The 27,374-nt window shown below is 43.8% G+C and overlaps 1 protein-coding gene across 1 annotated transcript in view; it reads right to left on the bottom strand.

Annotated features, from left to right (window-relative positions):
• The window catches only part of HTT (huntingtin), a 174,588-nt gene that overhangs the window by 64,396 nt on the left and 82,818 nt on the right, over positions 1-27,374 (bottom strand). Inside the window, exons 15-36 of the mRNA XM_066573066.1 lie at positions 26,382-26,519; positions 24,168-24,326; positions 22,923-23,020; positions 22,634-22,773; positions 19,186-19,249; positions 18,792-18,892; positions 17,235-17,381; positions 14,530-14,650; positions 12,500-12,645; positions 11,974-12,125; positions 11,651-11,853; positions 10,359-10,485; positions 9,410-9,531; positions 8,312-8,422; positions 6,748-6,825; positions 5,968-6,191; positions 5,806-5,884; positions 4,625-4,786; positions 3,538-3,593; positions 3,282-3,430; positions 3,060-3,196; positions 1,791-1,907 (exon numbers count right to left, since the gene is read on the bottom strand). Of these exons, the coding sequence (XP_066429163.1) occupies positions 1,791-1,907; positions 3,060-3,196; positions 3,282-3,430; positions 3,538-3,593; positions 4,625-4,786; positions 5,806-5,884; positions 5,968-6,191; positions 6,748-6,825; positions 8,312-8,422; positions 9,410-9,531; positions 10,359-10,485; positions 11,651-11,853; positions 11,974-12,125; positions 12,500-12,645; positions 14,530-14,650; positions 17,235-17,381; positions 18,792-18,892; positions 19,186-19,249; positions 22,634-22,773; positions 22,923-23,020; positions 24,168-24,326; positions 26,382-26,519 (2,831 nt within the window). The remainder of the gene's footprint in view (positions 1-1,790; positions 1,908-3,059; positions 3,197-3,281; positions 3,431-3,537; positions 3,594-4,624; positions 4,787-5,805; positions 5,885-5,967; positions 6,192-6,747; positions 6,826-8,311; positions 8,423-9,409; positions 9,532-10,358; positions 10,486-11,650; positions 11,854-11,973; positions 12,126-12,499; positions 12,646-14,529; positions 14,651-17,234; positions 17,382-18,791; positions 18,893-19,185; positions 19,250-22,633; positions 22,774-22,922; positions 23,021-24,167; positions 24,327-26,381; positions 26,520-27,374) is intronic.

The following is a 27,374-nucleotide window of genomic DNA, read 5'->3' as shown; positions in this document are numbered from 1 at the left end:
TAGGGCAACTATCATCCGATAAAACTGCTAGAAAGAGTATAAACGGATGACACCAGTTCTGTATAAACAGGACCACCTTTAGGGTGAAGAGCGATATTTCACTCACCAGGTGCTAGCAGTTTTATTTCAGCTCACCTAAACAATAGTCGCTGCTTGATTAAAAGTCGCCTAGTGTAAAGTCACAATCATTCGAATTTTAAAGGGGTTGTCCCGCGAAACAAAGTGGGGTTATACACTTCTGTATGGCCATATTAATGCACTTTGTAATGTACATTGTGCATTAATTATGAGCCATACAGAAGTTATTCACTTACCTGTTCCGTTGCTGGCGTCCCCGTCTCCATGGTGCCGTCTAATTTTCAGCGTCTAATCGCCGGATTAGACGCGCTTGCGCAGTCCGGTCTTCTCCGTGTTGAATGGAGCTGCTCGTGCTGGAGAGCTGCTCCTCGTAGCTCCGCCCCGTCACGTGTGCCGATTCCAGCCAATCAGGAGGCTGGAATCGGCAATGGACCGCACAGAAGATCTGCGGTCCACCGAGGGTGAAGATCCCGGCGGCCATCTTCGCAAGGTAAGTAAGAAGTCACCGGAGCGCGGGGATTCGGGTAAGTACTATCCGTTTTTTTTTTTTCAACACATGCATCGGGTTTGTCTCGCGCCGAACGGGGAGGCTATTGAAAAAAAAACAAAACCTGTTTCGGCGCAGGACAACCCCTTTAACGACTTAAAGGGGTTGTCCCGCGGCAGCAAGTGGGTCTATACACTTTTGTATGGCCATATTAATGCACTTTGTAATGTACATTGTGCATTAATTATGAGCCATACAGAAGTTATCAAAAGTTTTATACTTACCTGCTCCGTTGCTGGCGTCCTCGTCTCCATGGTGCCGACTAATTTTCGGCCTCCGATGGCCAAATTAGCCGCGCTTGCGCAGTCCAGGTCTTCTGCTTTCTTCAATGGAGCCTCTCGTGCAGGATGCCGGCTCCGTGTAGCTCCGCCCCGTGCCGATTCCAGCCAATCAGGAGGCTGGAATCAGCAATGGACCGCACAGAAGAGCTGCGGTCCACGGAGGAAGAAGATCCCGGCGGCCATCTTCACCAGTAAGTATAGAAGTCACCGGAGCGCGGGGATTCAGGTAAGCGCTGTGCTGGTTTTTTTTTAAGTCCCTGCATCGGGGTTGTCTCGCGCCGAACGGGGGGGGGGAACCCCGTTTCGGCGCGGGACAACCCCTTTAAGAACGAATTTGCATGGAGATCTCCCTGTAAATGGTACATCCGCGAACCACTAATGAATAATGTGCGCTCTGTATGAAAGTGTTCAAACAACTGACATGTGTACACTTTTCTGAGTGACTATCAGTGTAAAGAGCGCTGCGGAATATGTTGGCGCTATACAAATAAAGATTATTATTATTATTATTATTATTATTATTAAAGATGGCCTCATGGCTCTTTTACACATTCAAAGTCATTCAGGTTCCTGCAGCAATCTGCACTGTAATCGTCCTGTGTAAACGCATGCAACGACTGAACGGGAATTGTACAGTTGTTTCGTTTCTGCATGCAGAAAACTGAATGCCGAGCCATCGGTGTAAACAGCAGTCGCTCACTTTTGAATGACTGTCTGCTTACTGTGAATGGAGGCGGTCGGGGGAAGAACGCTCCCCAGCTGCTCTGCCTCCATGCTGGCAGCCCTGTGAGCAATGCCAGAGATACTTACACCTGTTTAACAGCACAGGAGCGAGCATCACTGGGACAAGAGTCAGCTCGTCGCATGTAAATGGACCGTAATACCTGCTGTTTCGCCAACATGGGTAAGATAACATCAGCTATCTGCCGGGATAACCTCTTCCACTTATCCTCATTCTCCTTGTGGCACTGCTGCAGCACCAAGATGAACATCTCCAGGACCTAAACATACAGAGTTCAAAGTAACCCAAGTGTGCAGAGTAAACTGGTTCACCAGAAGTAAGCAATGGATTGAAGCCTGCAATAATAACCTAGGTAAAAAGTCTTGCCAGACACAGGCCAACTGGGTCAACGTCTAAATTAGGCAAACTAAGCATTCAGAGATCAAATGCAGATGCCCACGGCTTGGAAAAGCTCAAGCTGCTCTATTACCTGGGGGTCATTTTATTCATATTCGGGCTGACCATGGTATAATCACTGCTTGCAAAAATGGTGAGAAGTACAGTTTAATGGTATAAATCAATGCTATGAATTGATGCAACTCACAAGTCCTCTATTATATACTTAAGCTGCAACCAAATAAATCTATGACATTTCAACAGGCGAAATCACCACCTATCACAGTGGAGGTCTGGCAACTTCCTATTCTTCAATAGGGATCACGAGCAAGTGAAAAGGGGAGCTACACCTCTTATGGCTCATTCACATTAGGCATATGCAATTTTGGTAGCTGAAAAGCGCACCGTTTTCACTGCGTGTATCTATGTGTTTTTGGTGCATAGGTGTGCTTTTTTGTTTGTGTCCCCTCTAGGCAGGGTCTGTAGTAGGATGTATGTAACAGCATCACACAAACTGAGACATTTTCTAGAAAATGACACAATCCCAAGTAATCTGAGCTGGTTAGAATTCACCTAACCAGAACTGTCCAAAATCACATGACCATCCAAGGAAAAAAAGAGACCAGGAGTTTTAGACAGATTGGAACTAATCAAGGTAACACTACCTCACTTATAAATATTGGGGAAATGGATACATAATGAGTAGGGATGAGCGAGCGTACTCAGAAAAGCACTACTCGCTCGAGTAATTGGCTTTATCCGAGTATCGCTGTGCTCGTCCCTGAAGATTCGGGTGCCGGCACGGAGCGGGGAGCTGCAGGGGAGTTCTTTCTCTCCCTCCCGCTCTCCCCTGCGACTCACCTGTCAGCCGCAGCGGCACCCGAATCTTCAGGGACGAGCACAGCGATACTCGGATAAAGCAAATTACTCGAGCGAGTAGTGCTTTTCCAAGTACGCTCGCTCATCTCTAATAATGAGTGGAAAATGAAAATCATCGGAATGGCCCTTTAAAATGCATTGGCTGATGCCTTCTCACCTGATGATACTGGATGAGCCGGAGTAGCATTGACACCACCACTTCTTTTTGGGTCTCCAGTTCTTTTCCTGCATCAGCTTTATTTGCTCCCCTTAACACAAATAGGTCATGGACTATGGGCTGCAACGCTGGAATAGCTACAACACAAAACCAAATATATTAAACGCTTCTGTAATAAACCATCTGAAGCACAAAATAGTCTCATATGCAATATCTTCCTACCGTGGGTCACAGCTTTCCTCCCACTGGCCATTATACCATCACACAGCTGGATGATTTTGGGAATGCCAATGATCTGCTTGGAATGGTAGCGCTCATAGGACAGCAACACCAGGAAGAAGAATACATTAGGGATGATGGCTTCCGATTCCCTGTTTTGTTTTTTATAATAGAAAACGCTTAAAGAGTTAAAAAGGATATTATCTGCATTACATGTATAGCTAATAGAGAAGAAACACGATAATTGAGAGAGGCTCACCTGAATTGTCCCACCTCAATGTATTCAAACTGCTTCAGGACAAAGCCAATAAAGACCTAAATGTATGAACAATGGATTTTCTAAGCTGCTATAGGAAAAATGTAGCATCACATAACGGTCATTGAGATAAGCAGCGGTCATTTCAATACAAGTCTGCCAGAACGAGAGCCACTCTTACAGAATGGTCTCCGAGAGGGAGTCTGGAGGGGGCAGCATTGCTCTTGGCACAACCCCTATAAATGATATGTACACTATTGAACATCTTACGACATATTGGTTATTTGTGAGGTCTGAGAGCAGGAACTGCCCCTCATCTATTGCTAGCAGGGAGCAGCATTCTCCAGCTTCAGTTAGCTTGAATGGATAATTTGTGGAGCAGTTTAACAACGTCGACTGAAGCAAATGATGTAACAAAGTTTAACTTTAAGTGACCTTCCAATTTCAAGACAAAATTCTGCCTCAGGACAGGAGGGAGAGTTATATTACCTGCATTTTTTCTTTGCGGCCCCTCCAATATGCCGGTTTTGAGCCCTGTTTTTAGCTGTCCCAGCATACTGTAGCAATTTTCTAACTAGCTAATGCACACTGTATACTGATCTCTGACTGGCCAGTGCTAATCACCTGAGCAGCTCTGGCCAATCAGAGGGTAAGCATAATGCACTAGTAGTCTTATAATAGCAATGCACTGTGGAGAGTAGGTAGTCTGAAAAGTCCGTGTCACCCTTCGTGGACAACTGAAAACATGACCCGGAACCAGCAGATCACCTTCTGGCCCAGGAAAAAGTATTTTCCCCCGAAACTGCAGGTTTATTTCAACTCTGATAACTTCTTGCAGAACTGATAACGAACGATTCTCGCTCAATGTAAAAACTTTCCAACAATTGTTCATACTCCAACAACTTTTCTTTGCAACTGATCAGACGATAGGTGCTGGGCGTAAAGGTACCCTTATCTTATCACGATAAAAGCTAATGAAAAGTTATGGAAGGGGCAAACAAACGGGCACAAAACTTTTTAATTAAGGCATTAAATGACAAGTTAAACTTTGCTACATCTGCAGCTGTAGGATACAGCTCCAAAAGATTACCTGGTCAGAATCCAGTAGGCAGTAGTTGACACGGAGCTGGACAAGTTGGGCTAGCAGGTCGAGAACTTGTCTCTGAAGATGCACAGATGTAGTAGTGGTGTACTGCTTCAAAGCTTTAATAACCAGAGGCTCAAACAGACGAATGTGATTATGAATAGTGTTCTGCAACAAAAAAATGGAGGATATCTTTGATCTCCTGTTATGACCTCTAACACCACCTGTAGAGATCCTATGCTAAATGAATATGAACTACGGAACACTGTAAAGAGACTACTTAATCATTATTGTGTGTCCATACAACAGTGGGAATTCAGATTTTAAATCTATATCCATTCCAAAACGTGTTGGACGGTTCTGTTTTTCCTTGCAGAGACCCAGCTGGTGTAGGAAGCCTTATAGGCAATGCTAATCTGGGAAAACCTTTCCACATATGAATTCCAGCTCCGGGTCTCCTGCATTGGATGCTCCAATACTCATCTTCCTTTGAGAAGGAAAGGTGTCCTCCAATGAGGAGGTCACTGTGGCCGGTGGGTCAGGGTCAAACTAAGGTTGACTCCTTGTCTTCTGAGGGTCGGGCTGGCGACAGACTGGTTAAATCCAGTCTGTTTGCCCTCCTCGGTGGGGTAAATAGGGAGAGTTTAATGCCAGCTCTACAGTCCTAGAGTTAGGAAGGTACAACTAAAAACCAATGAAAGGACAGGTCTGTCTCCTACAGACACTAAGCTAAAACTGGTTAGCTTGGTGCCTGCGGGAGGGGTATAGTTGCTAGGAGGGGCCAATACTTTTTTTTGCTTAATGTCCACCTCCTAGTGGTAAGTAGCTATACCCACGGTCTTAAGCTGTCCCCCCCCCCCAATACAACAGATGAGAAATCCAAGTCAGTCAACATCCTCATGCCGCTGTGGTGCACAGTTTGGGAATTCACAAGGGATAACCTGGTGATCACAGTTGATTTTTGCCTTCCTTGACAAAGACAATACATTCTCTACATGGTTTGGTCTAGAAAGCAGTTTCTTTCACACCGAATTACTGTGTAAAGTTGTTAGACACTGTGTACATGTGAAAAATAAGCTAAGAGTAAACTACCGGGGTAAGCAATTCTTCATAAAGACACGATCACAAAAGATCAATGAATAATAGAATCCTTTATGACCAATAATCGCACTAAAAAAAAAAATTACCTTGTCAGCCCGATGCTTAGTGACGTTGGTAATGCTGTTCTTCAGCTGGGAAGAAACTTTCTGAAGGACATCAAACCATCTGTAGAAGGTAAATATAGTAGGAATTAATCTATTAAAGCACAAATAAAAACAGATGAGGCATTGATGAATGTGAGACTTTACCCTGATGTGTCCTGTTCTTGGTCAGCTTGAACCATATTTCTTAGACTAGCATCTGCCAAGGCCTGAGTGAAGTGGGTGTAGGGCGCCATGAAGCAGTAATGGTACAAGCCAGGTCGCAGGTTCGATGAGCCAAGACGCTGAGCCTTGCCTTGTGATTTACCAGGGTTAGAAGATAAAGCCTCAAATTGTGATGCCAAGTTAGTTCCAAAAAGGGTTTTCAATAGCTGAAAAAAGAGATAATAAGATCACTAAATAAACTGTACATAATACAGAAAATCCTTTAAGAAAAACGGACGCTCCATCTTTCCACCAACATTTGCCAGTAAAAATACAGCTTATCATCCTTTCATATGTCTCCATTTATTGTTTTACTTTTACTTATTGTTAAGTCCATTTGTTCATTGCAGCTCATATGAATACTGAATGCCTCTGTTTTTGTTTTTTTTTCTTCTTTTAACTCCATGGAAAAACACACTGGGGGAAAAAAACTGATATTCACTGCAAAATACAGCATAAGCAGCTTTGCCACTTGGCATACTATGGCCATGTGTTAAGGCATCTCTGATGTAATACTACACCTCTAATCACCCTTCCCTGGTTATAATAATGGATCACTGGGGATGATTAATTCTAAGAACGGCTAGATGGATGTTAAAGGGGTTGTCTAGCTTTGAATGACTGACGAACAATTTTGAGGATAGGTCAACAATAGCTCAAACCTGGACGACAACCCTTTAAGGCTATGAACAATGCTATTCCACCTACAGTGTTTATTCTCACCTGCTGAACACAGACAGTGGCCATCACTGGTTCACGGCTGAAACAGGATTTAAGATAACCCAGAATTTCTTCCACACACTGTAAAAGACAACATGAAGATGTCAGGGAGAGGGGCACAAGCAGATTTTAGGTGACACAACAAGTTGTCAATGTGATAGGAAATTTGCAGCATACATTAACAGAGGTGCACAGAGAATATTAACTGTCCAATCTTATTGCAGGCATGTCAGGAGAGCTTAAAAAAAAAAATTCAATTTCTCGTCACGTTCATTGGAGACCTTGGGGTATAGCTCTTGCCACTAGGAGACGGACACTACATATTAAAAAAAGGAGTTCCTCCTTCCCAGCAGTTATACCCCCCTGCAAGCATGCAGCTAAATCAGTTTGTAGAGAAGCAGTAGGAGAACGAATTAACGGATGAAGTAAATTAATATAGACAACAGCAAGTAGAAGAATGGCGGTAAGATACCACGTCAGACACAAGGCCTTCATACAAAGCAATCACCAGAGCTGGTGAGGAACAAACAACTGGGTGGGCGCTGTGTCCCATAATGAAAGTGATAAATAGATTTTATGGTAAGAAACAAAAATCAAGTTTTGTCGTCTGGGTCATTGGGGGACGTAGCAAGACTGTGGGATGTTCTAGAGTAGTACCCAAGGGGGAGAGAAAAAAGGAAAGGTCATGTGGCACACTGGTGTGGTCAATAGGTGTCTGTAAGTGACAGGCCTACCAACGCATGCAATGGAAAGTGTTCTATAGGACTTAGACAGTATAGACTGAAAAGCGGCAATATAACTAGAAGGCCAAAGAACCAGCCGAATAACAGAAAAGGGTCTGCCAAATTATGTAAGATGGAACAGATAATGGATGGTAATGCCCTTATCTTGTAGGCAATACATTGTGCCAAGACTGGGAGCAAGGATGACCACTGCACTAAAAGATGGAAAAAAGGGAATGGATTACCGTGTACAGGCAGATCCTAAAATGTCTCTTGGACCTGGATAAGACCTGAAGATGGGTAGACTAGCAAGCAGTAGGTACAGAACAAGTCCTACGGCTGGAGATATCTGATGTGTCTCGGAGGTGAAGGAAAGGACAAAACTCAACACTTAATTAGCCAAAAGAAGCAAAAAACGTCAAAGATAAAGTATGTATGTTGTGTTCGTTGCTTTACTACCTATGAAAGGGCAAGGCAAAGAGTATGGATAAACCAATGTGGATAATGATCTTCCAGCTGGACTGTCCCAATGGAAAGAGGGGCTGAATATCGACCCTTTGGCTATCCGCTCTCAGACACAGAAGGTCAGGATGGTGGAACGTGAATCACAGTTCGCCAATGTCTGCTGGATATTGATGTGGCCGTGGAGATACAGAGTAGTAGTGCAAACTCTTTTTGTACTTTGTGTCTGCCTCCTAGTGGCAAGAGCTATACCCCAAGGTCTTGCAATGTTCTTCAATTACACGGACTAGGGAAAAAAAATTGCTATCTAAAGAATTCATAAGTGCCCCCATCAATATAAAACATCCACAAAATGAAGAAACATTCCATTTATTACTTCTCACCTTGCCAATGTCAGTCAGCGTTGCAAGTTCCAAAATCTGCGACAGAACATCAAGGGCGGCACGAAGGAAACCCCCAAACTTCTCATTGTTATTCTGAAGATCCAGGGTCACCTGTGAAATTGGAAAGAAAGAAAATGAATGACTAAGGCCGACTGAAATATTAAATTGTTCATGCTTCCATCTTTTTAATTTAGGGACTTCCAAGAATGAGATATTTCTCCAAAAAAGCAGTGACTTAAATCTAGAAAACTAAAGTTTTATTAGAGATGAGCGAGCACGCTCGGATAAGCCAGTTACTCAAGCGAGCCTCACTCTTCTCAAGTAACTGCATTCTTGTCCATAACATAATGGCAAGTGACTGCACCTAACAAATCTTGCATTACGTTACATTATTGTGGACAGAACAATACTTGACTTCGACTTAAGTCATTAGATAAGAAGACCAAGTAACAATCATTAAGCATGTAATGTAACGCTGTCCTCGTGTGCACACCAGCCTGACAGATAATTGATTTAAAAAAATGTGGAAAAGGATAAAAATATAAAGTTATGGATCTTACAAAGTTTTTTAAGTTTATGCTAGTTAGAAACAAAGAAGAGCGACGACTAAAAAAAAAAAAAAGACCACGTGGTCCATCCGCATATTTCCTCTTAGAAAACCCGACTGCTCCGTTCCAACCACCTGTCGTTAACAGCCGGACGCTTAGTATAGTACTGTTTCCATAGCTCTTATTGAAGTGAACAGGAGCTACGAAAAGAGCGTAGTATGCTGTGCTAGTGCTACATTGTTTCCATGACTTCTATTTACTTCAATGACAGCTACAAAAACAGCACTGCAAAGCACTCAGCACTTTCCGTAGGCTCCAGTGGGGTGGCTGGTAGCCATGGAAGTGGTTTACCATCTCGACTATGAAAAGCAGAGATGGGAATACCCCCTTTAACTTCACTTACTGTTATTTTTCCAGCCAGGTCTGCTGGAAGTTTGTTCCAAGCCTCTACTACTCTTTTCTGACATTGTTCCCGACTGCAGTTAATGCAGATGATGTACATTAGTAGTATGCAATATTTTACATTGGTGTAACCTTGATGAACACCTACCTTGTAGTTGGCATATGTGGCTTTCAATACATCATACAGTTTTAAGTATGATGGAAGATGGTAGAAGCTGCCTACAGATTTGCTTGTTTGAGCTGGACCTGAAGCATCGGTCTGCCTAGAAGCTTCAGAAGGAACACAAAACATTTAAGAAGTTAGCCATAAACACTGTTATAAACACTAGTTCTCAAGGTTTTCACTTTACACAGTGTCACTCACTTCACATCCGATTTACTTCCTGACATAAAATACTGAGAAGAGTTCCTAATGTATCTCATTGATGGTTTTCCCACCCGACAACTTTTCTTAAATTTTATTGAAAGGGCGGGGGAGGAGGGTAATGGAAAAATCCCCCAGAAATTCTGCAATTTTTGAGGGTTATATTTTTACGTCTTTCACCAGTAAGTAAAATAGCAGGACTTTCTTAGCTGCATCAGCACTATAAGTGTGATACCAAGCGTATGAAGATTTTTTTTTTAGCACCATATAAAAAAAACAAAAAAAAAACACATTTTTAAGCAATTGACTCTGCATTGCCGCATTCTATGACCCATGGCATTTTATTTTTTTGGGCGAAGGAATTATGTGAGGTCTTCTTTTGCAGGAAGGAGTTGTAGTTTTCACAGCTGTGTCATTGGGGAACACAGCGAAGACCTCGGGTATAGCTCTTGCCAGTAGGATGTGGATAAATGGAAAAAAATAGAGGATACCTACTCTTTAACATACTATGCTTGTAGTCACTGAATCAAAAAACTTTTTGTTTCATTTCAAAGGATGAAAATGTGTCCTGGTCATGTGCCGATCACACAAGACACAGCTTTTATAACCGTACTGTAACAAGCCGGGCCTCTGTGTTCACATCAACAAGACAGAAGTTTCCATTCACTGATTACAAGCAGAGAACCTGAAATGCATAGGCCACAGGCCCGGACTGCTTTATTGGCCCATGTACCTGGGGTGGTATCAGTGGTCTTCTTAGGGCTCAGAGGTACTGCTGTTTGCTCTGCAGTTTCTTTTTCCTTTCCTTTTCGCCGTATAGGACTTAAAGAGGGTGGGTTAGTAAGAGATGGCAGCGTTGCCTGAAAGTGAAAGGAATAACAAATACAACATAGTCAAACGTCTTCTCAAAAATGCACCAATGTGTGTTTGGTCAAGCACAAACCATTTAAGGCCAGTTCACACTAGTGCTGTTTGTTTGCATCTATTTGTTCTGTTGTGGAAGCAGCTAAACGGAAAGAAAATAAGTAATGCAAAACGGTAGCCAATGCTTTCAGTTTGCTTCCATTGACACCAATGCTTAAAAAGGGGAAGCGCTGCAATCCGTTTTGGTTCCTTTTTTTGAACTGGAAACAAAAGAGCGGCAGTCTGCACCTTCGCTTCAGGTTTAAAAACGAAATGACAAAAGAAAATTGACAAATCAACTGAAACTGAGGCTGGATTCAGACGAACGTATATAGGCTCGGTTTTCACGCCGGCCGATATACGTCTCTCTCTGCAGGGGGGGAGCCTGGAAGAGCGAGGAGCAGTGCTCTGAGCTCCCGCCCCCTCTCTGCCTCCTCTCCGCCCCTCTGCACTATTTGCAATGGAGAGGGGCGGGACGGGCGGGGCGAATTCGAAAACGTAGCCCCACCCCTATCCCACCTCCTTTCATTGCAAATAGTGCAGAGGGGCGGAGAGGGGGTGGAGAGGAGGCAGAGAGGGGGCGGGAGCTCAGTTCCTGCTCCTGGCTCTCCCATCCTCCCCCCCTGCAAATGAGGACACCGTATATCGGCTCGGCATGAAAACCGAGCAGATATACGGTCATCTGAATCCAGCCTGAAGGTGTTGCGTTTCCATGCACGTCCACAGACACAAAAAGTGAAGCCTTTTCTTTCCGTTTAGTCACTCCCACAACAGAACAGCTAGACGGAAACAAAAACTGCTAGTGTGAACTTAGGCAACACTGTTATATTTAAGGGGCCGCCGGAGAGTAAAAAAATGGTGCCCCTTGTCCATGCGCTGGAATTACAGTTTAGCCCTAATCACTAGAATAGGACGAGCTGCAATACCATCCAAACCACTGCGAAAGTCTGCGACAAATCAAAGACAGAATTAACATGCTGTGAACTCTGCACTTAAGTTTGTGTGGATTTTTTCCACTATATGGTAATAGGGTTTTTAAAAACCCCATTACCAAGTACTGTACTGTATTCCACAGCAGGAGAATTAACCCTTGTTTCTTCGCATTATAGGAGGTCATCTTACCTTTACCACAGGTCCAGGAGTGACGTCATCAATCACATGAGCGCATATGTTGATGGCCTTCAGTAAATGAACAAACAGCTGATCCACCATACCAACTATTGAGCGGTCACCGAGTGCAGGCCATGGCTCTTCCTGCTTGCTGGGTGCCTGGTTACCTTCATCCTCAGGTGTCCATGGGTTTTTCAGAGATTTAGGAGCAGTAGCTGGAATATAACAACAACCCCATATAGATTGGGAGGCAATATAGGATTACATCATACATAAGCAGGAGCACACATCCATGGAAAATCCACAAATGCTAGTTTGTAGAATGCTAGACTCACCCGCCAGCAGGTTTCCAGTGAGGATTAATGCATCCTGATGAGCAGAGAGGTCAAGGGGGAACCAAGCAGAAGACAACAGGGACAAGATCATGTTGGCCATGCCAGCAGTGCAGCTCTTACGAGGCTCCTCCGAGGGGCTCTGCTGGGGAATGCTGAAATAAAAAGACCCAAGGTTGTAATAACATAATTACGGAACTGTTATAACTGAGGCTACGCTGACATATGCATTACGGTTTCTGTTATAAATTGAGAGAACTCTGTGCTTGACCCATCACAAGGCAAAACATCAGTAGCATCCAATAGACCACAATGACTTATAAATGGGCACTGCATACAGCGTGCTACTTAACCCTATATTGATAACATGACAGGTCCCCATATTACACCTCCACTAATTACAGAAAAACCCAAACCCAATAACGTGATCCATCCCTTTCAGATACATATTTCCTTTTTCATTCCATTTCAGAAGAAATCTCACCACCAACTTATTCTCCATGATCACCCAGGGCACAAACTACAGTACCTGAAAGACCGTCCCCTGTTCTTGTACACCTGGATCCGTGAGGCCTGAGCGCTAGAGGAGACGATGTACCCACAATGCCAGCCAATGCTCCATGTACACACTGGATAAGCAGATGACAGCAGACATAAAGCTTCACAGCAACCAAACTAGGAGATAAAGAAAAGAAATAGTAATGTGTGCATTATCTGCAACAATTGTCTGATTTCTCCAGCTAATAGAATCAGGGCTAACGAGGCTCAACATCAATAGCTATCCATTGTTGCACCATGGAGTCGACCCTTTCACCATCAAAATTAGTATTTGACCAAACCTGACTCCTAACTCCCCTCTATTGTTTTTTCCATTATTTAAATGCTTTTTCATAAAGGTCTTCAGTTAGTAAGTTATCATTTTACTGTACAATACGGCAACCGCCACCATGTGAAGAATACAGGTCCACTTAATGCTTGCCTGCACAGCCAGCATTCATGATAGGAACTCAAGATTTATTCAAATCTTAGAAAAGGCAGGGGCTGCAGCGCAGAGAAAACCCAGAAGGGGCTGCAGCGCAGAGAAAACCCAGAAGGGGCTGCAGCGCAGAGAAAACCCAGAAGGGGCTGCAGCGCAGAGAAAACCCAGAAGGGGCTGCAGCGCAGAGAAAACCCAGAAGGGGCTGCAGCGCAGAGAAAACCCAGAAGGGGCTGCAGCGCAGAGAAAACCCAGAAGGGGCTGTAGTGCTGTGACCCTTTCATTCTCAGGAACAATGGGGGTCCCAGAAGCAGACCAACGCCAATCATAAAGTGATGGCATATTCCTGTGATATACAAACACTTTATAAGATGGCAATACTCCTTTCGATAGCCATGAAGCCTTTATATGTGTAATCAAAACTTCCACACAGGCAGGAGGTTGTGATGGACACTAGCAACAGGTAATATAGCAGGCTCGACAAGGAAAAATGCCTGCTGTTTTGAAAATACTGATACCTGCCCAAAATACCCTACTACTTAGGCCTCCTGTCCACGGGCGATATTTTGCTGCGTTTCCCGTGGTGATAATCCTCACATGGGTAACGCAGTGAACGCTTTCCATAGCATAACTATGGAAAGCGCAGCCCGACGTACACGAGCAGAAAATCGCGGCATGCTACAATTCTCCACGATGAACCTATCATTAAAGATAGGTTCATCGCAGAAAATCGCATTGACAAAGTGCTCCTGCGGGGGTATATCGCACTGCCCGTGGACAGGCAGCCTTAGGGATGTGTACATCACAGAGAGGAAAATATAGAAACATAAAAACAATCACAGAAAACGGCCATATACTTAGTCACTAAGGAGTGCAGATAGATGCATCCTCTCACTATGCAGGTAGCTGACTACCAAAAGAGGGAGCTAATTGCACCTGTGTGGGACACCGATGAGACAGCCACTCACACTGCCTCTTGACATAGAGGGGGGATAGCTGCTTGGTGTATACTCCCAAACTGAGTGCATACAAAGTGGCAGACCATTCTGATACATGTAGTTCACCATGCAGACCAGCAACCTATTAATGACGCCATAATAATTTGGCGGGCTGCCCTGCACTTCCAACAGTGAACCACACTGGTACTGCCACCCTGGGCTCCGCCTGGAGTCTTAAAGCCACGCTGCATGTGAATGATAAATAATAATTAATCGGTTGCTGGTCTGCATGGTGAACTACATGTATCAGAATGGTCTGCCACTTTGTATCCACTCTGTGTGGGAGTATACACCAAGCATCCACCCCCTCTATATGAAGAGGCAGTGTGAGTGGCTGTCTCATCATTGTCCCTCACAGGTGCTCTTAGCTCCCTCATCTGGTAGTCTGCTGCCTGCATGGTGAGAGGATGCATCTATATGCACTCCTTAGTCAGTAAGTATATGGCCGTTTCTGTGATTGGCCTTAGGGATGTAAGACTACTAATGAGAATTAGACTTGTTGTCTTATGAAATCTTTCCCCATATTCCCTTTTCCTTGTGCAGGATGTTGGATAGTAACCATTTATACATGACAGGTAAAATTACCGTGAGAGCCCGTGTGGTTGACGTGGTTAACGCATGTGAGACTGCGGTGACAACCTTGGACAAGTTATTCTCCATACTGACATCTGTCGGACCCTGTAGAATATTGTACCCTCTGTAGATCCTGCAAGCAGTAATACAATCATTAGAAACAGGAGTAACAAGCTTGCTACAAACACTTTTTAGGTTTACTGGGTATTAACGTGTTACCTCTGAGAAACAACACTGAGGAATTTATCCCTGTTATGGCCCAATCAGACGGCTGTTTATCCCATCCATGTGTTATCTGTGTATTTCACGGACAGCACACCGACCCATTATAGCCAATCCGGCTTTATACATGAGTGCATTTTCACGCGAATCATCGTGCCTGTATCATGGACAAAGTAGGAGATACAATGTCCACTAACCGGTCGCTCCAACAACACACAGACCTGCGCCTGTGTGCTCTTCGATGAGAGTTGCGCACGAGATTCTCGCAAACAGCCATCTGAATATGGCCTTAGTGACTGCGACATTTTCATAAGCCTCTTGTACCAAGTAATGCTGTAGGATGATAGGATTGTCAGGACATTTGTAAGACAGGTGGATTCTTAATGGCCACTTTATAAGGCATATGTTTGTAAGAAGAAAAACAATTCCCTGAATATTTTGGTCCATGCTGGCAAGATGGGATCATACAAATGGTGTGCATATATTTTCAGGTCTAATGTGTGTGAAAAACACAATCTCCACAATATGACACAACTACACTGATTTTCAATTAACTGGAGCAGCAAGTGATGTTGTTAAAGAGGTTCGGCAGGTTAATAAAACATGGCTGCTTGCATCCTAATAGGGAATACTAATGGTTCATAGACTGAGCATGAGTCAACAGTGCGATGCAGCAGCCAAAAAGGCAAACACAATTCTGGGATGTATTAAGAGAAGCATAGAGTCTAGATCACAAGAGGTAATTATCCCCCTCTACTCTTCCTTAGTCAGACCTCATCTGGAATACTGTGTCCAGTTCTGGGCACCCCACTTTAAAAAAGACATAGACAAACTGGAGCAAGTTCAGAGAAGAGTTACCAGGATGGTGAGAGGTCTGCAAATCATGTCCTATGAGGAACGGTTAAAGGATCTAGGAATGTTTAGCTTGCAAAAAAGAAGGCCGAGAGGAGACTTAAAGGGGTTGTCCCGCAGCAGCAAGTGGGTCTATACACTTCTGTATGGCCATATTAATGCACTTTGTAATATACATTGTGCATTAATTATGAGCCATACAGAAGTTATAAGAAGTTTTTCACTTACCTGTTCCATTGCTAGCGTCCTCGTTTCCATGGAGCCACCTAATTTTCGGCATCTAATGGCCAAATTAGACGCACTTGCGCAGTCCGGGTCTTCTTCGTTTCTCAATGGAGCCGCTCGTGCAGGATGCCGGCTCCGTGTAGCTCCGCCCCGTCACGTGCCGATTCCAGCCAATCAGGAGGCTGGAATCGGCAATGGACCTCACAGAAGCCCTGCGGTCCACCGAGGGAGAAGATCCCGGCGGCCATCTTCAACCGGTAAGTAAGAAGTCACCGGAGCGCGGGGATTCAGGTAAGCGCTGTGCGGGTTTTTTTTTTAAGTCCCTGCATCGGGGTTGTCTCGCGCCGAACGAGGGGGGGGGGGGGGTTGGAAAAAAAAAAACGGCGCGGGACAACCCCTTTAATAGCGGTCTACAAATATCTGAAGGGCTGTCACAGTGCAGAGGGATCAGTTTTATTCTCATTTGTGCAAGGAAAGACTAGAAGCAATGGGATGAAACTGAAAGGGAGGAGACACAAACTAGATATTGAAAAAAACTTTCTGACAGTGAGGGTGATCAATGAGTGGAACAGGTTACCACGGTAGGTGGTGAGTTTTCCTTCAATAGAAGTATTCAAACAAAGGCTGGACAGACATCTGTCTGGGATGATTTAGTAAATCCTGCACTGAGCAGGGGGTTGGACCAGATGACCATGGAGGTCCTTCCAACTCTACCATTCTATAATGCGAAAAGAGCAGCACACATGTTCTAAGGATGTCTGGTACTGCAGCTCAGTTCCACTAACGTAAATGTGAGAGAGCTGCAATATTAGACTCAAGCTATAGTCAAGTATGTGGGGTTTTTTCTAGTTTTGACTGTTTTTGGTGGTGGGAGAGAGGAGGGTGGGGAAGAGAAGCCATGTTTCTCAAAGCCTGTAAAATTCCAACAGCAGAGTAGGAAAAACTTGACGAAAAATGGCGACGGCACTTCAAATGTAGACGTTATTAACATGCGACCGTATCCTCTGTTAATGTCATTAAGTTCTGTGCACAGAGTATGAGGTGGCGCGCTCTTCATCATTCACCCTGAATGAGTCAAGCTACTTAAAGCTCAATGGCTAATTTTAGGTAATGTTCTCAGCAAACCACAGACTCTGGCGTTTATCAAACCACCCCTGCCTGATACCAATTAGTATAATTATTTATGATCAAATTCACTTTAGACAATATTTCCACCCAATTTTGGAAAACTAACTCTCTTGATGAAGTTTATATCCCAAAATGTTTTTATACGTTTACTGCAGCATTACAAGAATCATATCAATGCACTTTAAAAGATACTAAAAAATAAGACATTCTAAATATAATGCCTACGTCTGCATCTAATCCAATACATTTGATAAGACTTCACAGCAGTGTCTGACCATCCTCCTCCTCACCTGGTGATTGTACTGACAGCAAAGTGAGACGCTGGTTGAGTCTCATGCATGAGAAGCTTCAGGTAAACGCTGCTCTGGTCACGAGCCGCTGCCACCACAGGATCCGCCTGTCCCTGATCACAGCTGTAAAATAACTTTGGAACCAGCCTGTGGGAAGAAACACGTCTATCAAAATCCAGGCATGTTACTAAGTGGACGTCAAACTGTTGCCTGTACCAAGTGCAAAGATTTTTTGTTTGTGGTGCAGCCATCATAGGTTTCTTTATAAGGCTTCCGACATTAAGGAGAGAATACTATCACCAACTAGAGCTTCGTCTGGCGCAGAGTGTTAAGGCAGCAGAAATGCAGCCCTAGGCTCTCGCTCACGACCTGAAGGTTGCGTATTCAATCCCTGCTTGGTTCAGGTAGCCTGCTCAAAGTTGACTCAGCCTTCCATCCTTCCGAGGTCAGTAAAATGAGTACCCAGCTTGCTGGGGGGTAAAAATATGACTGGAGAAGGCAATGGCAAACCACCCTGCAAAAACAGTCTGCCATGAAAACGTCACGATGTGACGTCACCCAAGCAGTCAGTCACGACTCGGTGCTTGCACCACAGGACTTTACCTTACTTTACCATCACCAACTACTGCAGCAGTGGATCTTTATAAAAATGATTTCCAAGATCCAGGGGATTTCAGAAAACCCCTTTTGATTGTACAGAACATGATATAGCCTGGAAAAAGACTCCAGTGCCAAAGCATGCTACCGGCCCCACTGCTGATCTTCCAATTAGTGACGATTTAGATATGGCGTCATTAATAGGTTTAAAGCCTGCAACGTGCTTAGACGTACCATGTGGTCTGACACATTTACTTTCTCTGCAGTAATTAACACTAAGCAGCTACCCCCTCAGTATAAGGAGGACTTGTGAGTGGCTGCACATTTGTAAGCTGCTTCTTCATGTAGCATTCTGGCCATCTGCATGTTGGGGGTTACATGGTGTATATGCCTGCCCTTTTGCATCAGTTTATCAGTAAGTATATGGCTGCTATCTGTGACTAAGTGACGTCATGTTCACCAAGAAGTCATATAACCATTACAGCCAATCATGGCATAGCCCTATGAATGTGGCGTCAGAGCCTCAAGGTTTAGTGTTGAGGTAAGTAGAAGGTTACAGCACCAAAAAAATGTGCCTTTTCTTCAAGACAATATATTAAAAATACTATTGTTTCTAGAGTTAGGGCTCCTGTCCACGGGCAAATTTTCACCGTGTTCCCTGCGGCGATAATCCGGCCACGGGGAAAGCAGTGAACGCTTTCCATAGCGTTGTTATGCAAAGCGCAACCCCTCTGTCCATGAGGGGAGAATCATAGCGATTCTCCGCTGGCGGCCGGCGAATTGCAGCATGAGATCTGTCAGCTTTCTCCTGCTCCCCGGCGGTGGCTCCCGCAGCGGAGATCCGCCTCGGGATATCGCAACGCCCGTGGACAGGCAGCCTAAGACTAGTCCAATAGATAGCTTTTAGATTAGTCTGACAATGCTTTAGTGAAGACTAAAATGCAGATTAAATAGACGTACCGAACTAATGATGCCGCTGCTATGTGTCTAACTCGAGCATCTTCATCTCCTAGAAGGCTTATGACGACGCCATTTAATACACGTTCCTGAAGATGCAGCAACTGCAATTTAAATACATAATGGAGACATTGTTACCGAATATGAGAAATTATCAATCACGTTCACAGATAGAGTAGCAGCATTTATAGCACTATACACATGTACTGCAGGCAGACCTGATGAGCACACGCTCAGTTTATAGTACCGCATACCCTACAAGACAACTACTTTTGGGCTTCGAAAAAAAATGCTAAAGCTTACAAAATAAAGAAAAGGTCATTAACTTTGAGTGTGAACACTGCGGGACTTTACCCATCTAATCCCCATAATCAAACATAACATAAGCCATACTTACCCCTGTGTAAAAATGGACACCTCTGTGTAATCCTTCTGCTCGGCCTTCCAAGAAACAGACTAACCTGCAGAAATAAAAGCTGGATGTATGATGTGTGCAGCCAATCTGTTGCACATAAATAAATGGCTATATAATGACTGTATATAAGGTGCAGCAGAGTTCAGCTTAACAGATGCAGAAAAGCAAAGTTCACCTGGAAAAACTCATCTTGAAAACACAACGAAGTCTCATCATTAGCGATATAAGAACATAGAAGCTCCATAATACATTTGGATAAACTCACTAGACCTGCTTGTCTTCTGTACGCTACATCATGGCTGTCATACATACAGGTCTTGCACATTATACATTTTCGTCAGACCATGTTAGCCAGGAGAGTAAAAAGTTACACCAAGTAATCTTGTACAAATTATACCTTTTAATGGCTAACAAAAAAGAATGATGTTACAGCGAGCTTTCAAAGCTTTCCATGATTCTACATTGGACGTGGAACATGTAAATGTCCCAGGGATCTTATGGTCCTTCTGTGTGTTGGGGATCCGGATCTGGTCTGTGGTCATTATATGTAGGAAAGTTCTGCAGCTCCTTACATTACAGGGATAAGTTCCTTACTGTGTCCCGGAGGGTATTGCAGTCCTGATTATAAAGTTTCCCGAATTCTGAGGCCATAAGGAAGGAAGGGGGGGGGGGGGGGGGTGAGTCCAGGAACGTGTACCCCTAGTAGTGACCTACAACCCACAGCTAGAGGTACTAAGGACAACGGCAAGGAAACGATCATAAACTACACAAGGATGACCGCCTAAACAACATAATCCCCTCCTTCCCCCACCTTATACTACAGGAACCTTTGAAGTGCAGAAACTTTATAAAAAACAGGACAAAAACTCAAAGCAAGGATCAGATCGCATCACCACACGATTAAAGAAAGACCGAGGTACCTGTGGCAAAAAGACACAGAATAGAAGACATGAAGGTTATATTAAAAGGCAACTTCGAATCCTAAAAAGACAGACACGTTTGGGAGTACAACTTTCTGAGCATCTTTAAAGATCAAAACCCAGACAAGTATTTGTGTGTTCAATGGCGGCCTGTAACATCTGAGAGATCGGGACCAGATTGAAGGAACCAAGGCTCCGGACTTTAGAGGCCATAAAACTTGCACATCCTTCTCTGTGGACTAATCTGTTATTGTTGTAAAGGCAACACATCACACTAGGTCTCTGCCCTTTCATACGTATGTATATATAGGATGCTTTGGATCTGTCTTGTTAGAAGCCTGATGAAGAATCATGGAAAGATTCAAAAGCTCACTATAACATCATTCTTATTTGTCAGCCACTGAAAAGTATCATATCTACGAGATTACTGGGTTTAACTTTTAATTTACCACACCACCGATGTTTTTCCTATTAAGATTTAATATAAGATTAAATGTGCCGCAAGACAATTTTGTAATTTTTTTTTATTTTTTATTTTTTTATAAAGAGTCAGTTTCTATGACCACATAAAGTAAATGTATGGTCTGATAGGAGCTGGAGTGCTGAGTCTAGAGAGGTCACTATCATACTCCCCTTACCTGCAGTTCCCCTGATGCGTGCTGTCAAAGCCAATACTGCATGCATAAGGCGGATTACTTGGGGCATGCAAAGAACGTGTAGACTAGTTCTCTCATTCTATGTGCGTGCCATGTAGTTCACAGGATGCATGCAGCATTAGCTTTGACAGCGCCCATCAGGGGAACCTCTGGCCGGAAGTGTTATCACAGATGCGGCTGGAAATAGTGGAAGAAAAAGTGCTGCATGAAGTGCTTTTTTCTTTCGTCCAAAAGCTGGCCAGCTGGGCGGACCTCATTGTAGTCAATGGGGTATGCCCCGCGCCGTTCATTTCTGTCAAGGGACGGAACCGTTCGCCCGCCGGGAAATCCTCTTTCCTGCTCCCTGAATGGATCAGGAAAGTGGAATCATCAGCGTAGGTGTGAAAGCACGCCATTGAAAGTATAACACACACATCTCTGGACTCAAGTCAGATTTACACGTAACGATTATCGCTCAAAATACCTTCAAACAACCGAAAATGAGCGATAATCGTTACATGTAAACACGGCATTGTGCACTTTTCGTTTGAACAATGATTTTAGGGTGAAGTTAAAATCCATCGTTTAGCTACTGAGAGATAAAGCAAACACATTTATCTCTCAATAGACCACACACTGTTATCTCCACGGGATCCGGCACATAATGTAATCTGCCTTTGGTCGGAACAGAACAGAACAATGTAGCTGTTTGCACAGCTGGGTATGTGATTAATCACATGCTGGGCTCTGCAAACAGCTCCTGGAGGCCCTTTACATGCAAATGAAGACGCTAAAATGTTAATGTCCATTGACACTTTATGCAAATAGATTGCTAAATCTTTCAGTCGTTTATCTTAGTGTGTAAATGGGTCTTCAGTGCCCCATTACCCATAAGTTTAGTGTATTGCGCTCATAGAAGCGGATAGATTCCCTTTAATACACAAAGCTCTATTTGCCTTTCTATTTTATCCACTAAACATGTAATAATGTGCCATCAGTAGCAATAATGTAGAAAAAAAAAGACAAGTCTGGACATCCACATGTTATATGTTGATCTAACGCTGCTCAGCAATAATAAAATCTTTGTAATATTTTGATCAAAATTGTATGAGCCCACTAGCCCCTTCATGCAAACTTTTTTGATGGGTCCCAACACTATTTGCAAAGCACCACAAGGCAACCCCAGGGACAACACAGCGCCTGCAGGAAGAGCAACCCAGTTGCTGAACATGACCAGTCATTAAGTGGCTAGTGGGCTTAGGCCGCCTGCAGACGAGTGGGTCGGATCCAGCAGCGAGAATTCTCGCCGCGGGACCCGACCCGAGAGCCTGCAGGGACGAGCGCGTACTCACCCGCGCCTGGCGGCCCCGGCTCTTTCATGTGCCGGCTGCGGCGCAGCTGGCGCATGCGCAGACCGGAGCTGGTGGCCGGGTGAGTGCGTGCCCCGCAGAAAAATAGGACATGCCGCGGTTTGTTTGCCGCGCGAGATTTCGCGCGGCCAAACCGCGGCCGTCTGCATAGGAATGTGTATTGTAATGCACTCCTATGCAAACTTTCAGTGGCGGAAATCCCGCGGGAAATCCCGCCGCAGGATTTCCGCCCGTGTGCAGGCGGCCTTAAACATGAGGTGCCTTGTTACATTTTGATCAAATTGTAGATCAGTATTGCTGAGAAGCATTAGATCATAGTATGATATGTGAATATGCATCAATGTCTTTTAACAGCATTGCCGAATGTTAGGAGTCGACTGGGAAAACCCTACAAGGCATCACAAATTATAAAATCATAGCATCAAGATTTTTTTCCCCCCATGGGAAACCGCTTATATTTCTGCATAAACAACTTTTTCTTTGCTGGGAATGTACTTTTACTTACCGGAAATCAATTTCTGCAAGAGTCTCCAGGAGCTCTGTCCTCACCAGCCAGTAGGAACTGTTCTTAAGGGTGAGCAAATCTATCATCAGCTGCAAACCAAGTTCACTGTATGTACTGCAGCATAAACTGGATATACAATGCTGAAAGGGCAAAAAAACCACACAAATATAATGAGACAATGCCGACCGTAAACCAGCCCTACACATATATACACGAGGGCTGCAGAAGATACATATGTTCTTTAGAAACGAGTGACAGAAATACATTTGAGGTAAAAATGCCCCCTCACCCGGACCGCGGCACAAGCCATCTTGCATGTAACAGAGGATTCATCTTTAAGGGATTTCTGCAGCAGAGGAATGCAATCTTCCAGAGAAAAGTTATTTCCTTAAATAAAATAAATAAAACAAAGAACTAAATTACAAAGAAAACTATTTGAATATTTCAGTAATTTAACATGTCCACCTGCAAGAGATGACATCTGGGTGACTTGCATACACTTTCTGTATTACAAGTAGTTATAAAACAAATTTGAAAGGATCCCAAATCTTTAAGTATTAGGGCTCATTCACATTGTCACCCCGTATTATGCATATGTCCCATGCGTAACGCGTGGTGAATGGAGGCAAAGAAAGTAAAAAGGACCGTGATTCTTCCATGCACACCTGTGTGTGGCACTGCGCATTGGTTCGCAAAAAAATTAATTGCCGCATGCTCTATTTCTCTGCGTATCATAAGCAGACCCTGTATGGGCTACGTATGAAACGCTGTCCATACACAGGCGTTGCGTTTGGGCAGAGTTTCAAAATGCCTCCCCATTCAGAAGAGGGCGGGGAATTAAAAAAATAAACACGCTGCGCATGCCCATGACATTCCCGAGCATGCGCAAAGCCATACACCGTCTCTGCCGGCAGAGAGTATGGGCTGTAATTTGTACAACACTGCAGAAACCTCGCAGCGTTATACACATACGCCCATGTGAACAAGCCCTTCCTCCACCAGTATTTATAGCATGCGCTACCTAGTAGGGGAAACCCATGTATGATCTCTATACAGTATACCCTATATGGACAGGGGTCATCTTCCCGAGATAAGATCTTTAAGGGATTATTCCCATGGGTGTATTACTCGCATAATTTTGCATACGTACTACGCAGTAAAAAAAACAAAAAACATTGCTTTCAATATGTTCATTCACATACATTTATTATTTCCCACTATTCTGGATTGCGTGAAAAAAATATTTTGCATGTCCTCTTTTGGTGCATATTATGCACTGTATTAGGCAATTGAGGTGAATGGACCCTTCTGCATAATTTTTACAAATACCCGCAGAAGTGGGTGAAATTATGCAGACCAATGCAAATTTTGGGCACGTAAATATCCCGTTTTTACGTGACTGAAACCCACATACACCTGTGTGAACGACCCCCGAATGGGAATAAAAATGATTAAAATGTATATACGGATACTATATAGATCTACGATATGTTCTCAAATACAACAGGTTCACGCCGAAGAACTCAGAAGTTACCTGTGCGGTTCTTAACAACAGTCACCCAATGCTCTGCATCGTAGCGGGACTTGTTCAGTATGGAGTAGACAATGGTGCCGCAGAGGATGGACGTGGCTCCTCTAACCTGGGGGTCCCCGTGATTAATGTAGTTCAGGATGTCACACACAAACTGCATTTCTGAAAAGAAAGTGGCGACATAAGCCTTTAATAAACTAACAATACCTAACACAATATGAAGGTAGCACAGCAAGTAGAAAGAGATTCTGGGAGGTTTACAGAGGGAGCAGAACTGGGATTGTTACTTTGTTTGGTTAGTGTCATAACTTTTTGAAACATAAAATAAAGCTGTGTTGAAAAGCCTCCGCTCTACTGCACTGACAAAATCAGCGTCACTAACGCTGCACCTTCAAGTATCATTAGAGAAATAAGACTCGGCATCTCATTCAGGCACCTTGTATACAGAAGTATAGAAAAGCACACTGCAGGAACGCGTTCGGAGCTGTCCTCCAGAGACGAAAGTCGCTCCGCAACATCTTGGCTCGTCTGTTGTCCTGGAAGGTGGCCTTTTCAGTGGCGATCATTTCCATCTACCGGGATTCTGAGCTCACAGTCTTGTTGGCCAAACCTCCATTCACAGTCTTCCATCAAGACAAGGTGGTCCTAAACACCTGCCCTCCTCACTTAAGCTGCTGTTGGCCTTCCACATCAAAGAAGACATTGTTGTACCTTCATTCTGTCCCTCCTCCACTCAACTGAGAGATTGCGCTCCCTACAAATTGGACTTGGTTCAAGCCTTGTGGATATACCTCTCCCAGATGTCTTCTTTCAGGCGCTCGGAGTCTCTTTTGTGATCCCAGATGGTCCAAGACCTGAACTCGCAACTCCAAAACCTTCATATCATGCTGGATCAGGTCAGCAGTGGCGGAACCCTACCATGCCAAGGGCAGAGAGTCTACCTTCCATGTTCCTGCACATTCTACTTGGGCAGTATACAATGGTGCCTCCACTCTTCAAGTGTGTAAGGCCACCATGTGAGCCTCTCTTCACAACTTCTCAAAGTCCTACTGGGTGCACACTTTTGCTGATGTCGAAGAGTTTTGCAGACAGCCATGAACTGACTGCATGTATCCTTGTATGCTTTCCCCACCTCCTAGGACCAAGCACAGTAAATATACGGCCCCTGGTGCTGGGCTTAAAGCCCTGCCGATATTAAAATTACGGTGGGGCTTTAAGCCTCCTGCTCTGCAATCAATCAGAGACATACATATTATATGTCAAAACGTCCGAAACAAGTAGAGGAACTCATTCCTGTACTTTATTTTAGCATAAATATACTAACTTTAAAAAAAATAACTATAAATGTAAAAAAAAAAAAAAACATTTAGCCTTTTACCTCCAATAAAACAAGAAAAACGAAAAAAAAAAAAGGCAGTGAAAAAAGCTATTTAAGGGGGAAAAAAAATAAAAATCGCCCTCTATGTCACGGGGATAAAAATGCTGCAAAAATAGTTTTGGTAGCTAAAGGAAACAAAATAGGGCAGTAAAACCGCCACATGGGTAAAATCCCTAAAAAGTGTCTGGTCCTTAAAGTACAAAACAGCCTGGTCCTTAAGGGGTTGAATGAATAAATAATAATTTGGCAAACATTATGTCACAAAATTCTATGAAGTTGGCCTTGTAATAAAATATAGCAACACAACTGATCAGCTTTATTATCAGTAACTCCATTCAGTCCCACAGAGCAGGTTCATTGAGGAGGGGACAGTGCTGGTTATAAGTGGCATCCATATCTCCCGGGCTGAGCTATTAGAGATTGTTCTCAAACTTAAAGGGAATGTAAAAGCTGGATGTTTTTATTTATTAAGTTAATCCAGAAACAGATATATATTGTATTGGATTTTTTTAAACTTTTTTTTCTGTACACGATTATGGAAGCACCCATCTTACTCGAGATTAGGTCCACTGAGGTCTTCGTAAAGGCAGGAGGTAAGCTGTGACCACTACCTATTGTGAATGGTGGATCCTGTGTTATCTATATATAGTGGTTACCTTCAGCTGTAATCCTGTGCTTAAAATAAGATGACGGCAGAGAATAGGAAATGTCAGACTAGGATTAGGCTTACTGGTCCATGTGAAAACTGCTCAATATATTAGGATTTTTCTTAAACTATACACAGTGACTGCTGTGTTTTTTGGCTGCTTCTGGGGCACTTCCTAGAAATGGGCAGTTACCTGGATGGTCTAAGCTCTCTGGCTGCAGCTTGTAAAGCCTACTGAAGAACGCTTCGGGGTACAGAGCGACAGCGGCCCCGACACAGCTCAACGCCAACGCCTTCACACTGACCCGCACCGCTCTGTCTGGAACCATGGCTGCAGAACACAAAACAGGATTAGAGAACGTCTCCAGAGAGCTTGGTTGATTGGTCTGCAGGTTTAATACAATTCTTGCAAAAGACCGATTCATGTTCAGTGTTTTTATATAGGCAACTTTGCAAACACTTTGCTGCATAATTACATGGGGGTTTTGTCATCTTATGAAGTAGTGGCATACTACTAGGAAATGCCATTACTTTATCATTAGTGAGCATCCAACCTTTGGGGCCCTTACTGATGGGGCCGCAGTGCTGATTCAGTGCTGCATCCCCTTCTAAATTTTCCCTGCACAACTGGCCGCTCAGCTGTATAGGGAACTGCAGTCGCCTGACACAATGAAGGGGAAGCAGCACTAAACTATTACTACTGCCTTTTCATTCTGAGGATAAGTGGGGGTCCTAAAGGGTCGGACACGCTTCAATCAACAAGTGATGGCATATCTTAACCCTTTCCAATCCACTGTCTGACGTCTGAAGACATTATGATTTAAAGCTGTACAGCTCCGATGTTGGAAGACGTCCGTCGGGGTACTCTTACTGTATATTGCCAGCCTCTCTGCTGTCGGAGTCTATCCAACGTGTCACCTCATGCAGTACTGGCTTTAGCCAGCATATAGCGCTGTTGTATAACACCAGAAAAAGAGTAAGCCCCCTAGGAAAACCAGGATACAAATTGGACTGGAAAGGGTTAATATACCATCACCTTAAAAGATGGGGATTAGCCATTTAACTTCCCTGACTTTACAGGGCTTGCTCTGGTGTAGTCTTTACAATGTTAAAGTACAATCATATGAGGCAGCAAGCTAAATTATTGGGCGACAGGTCTGTTGTATGCCATTGTTCTATAAAAACT

The sequence above is a fragment of the Eleutherodactylus coqui genome, chromosome 7 (assembly GCF_035609145.1).
Source record: "Eleutherodactylus coqui strain aEleCoq1 chromosome 7, aEleCoq1.hap1, whole genome shotgun sequence".
NCBI lineage: Eukaryota > Metazoa > Chordata > Amphibia > Anura > Eleutherodactylidae > Eleutherodactylus > Eleutherodactylus coqui.
Note: the sequence above shows the minus strand (reverse complement) of the source record. Positions and strands in the feature narration are given on the sequence as shown.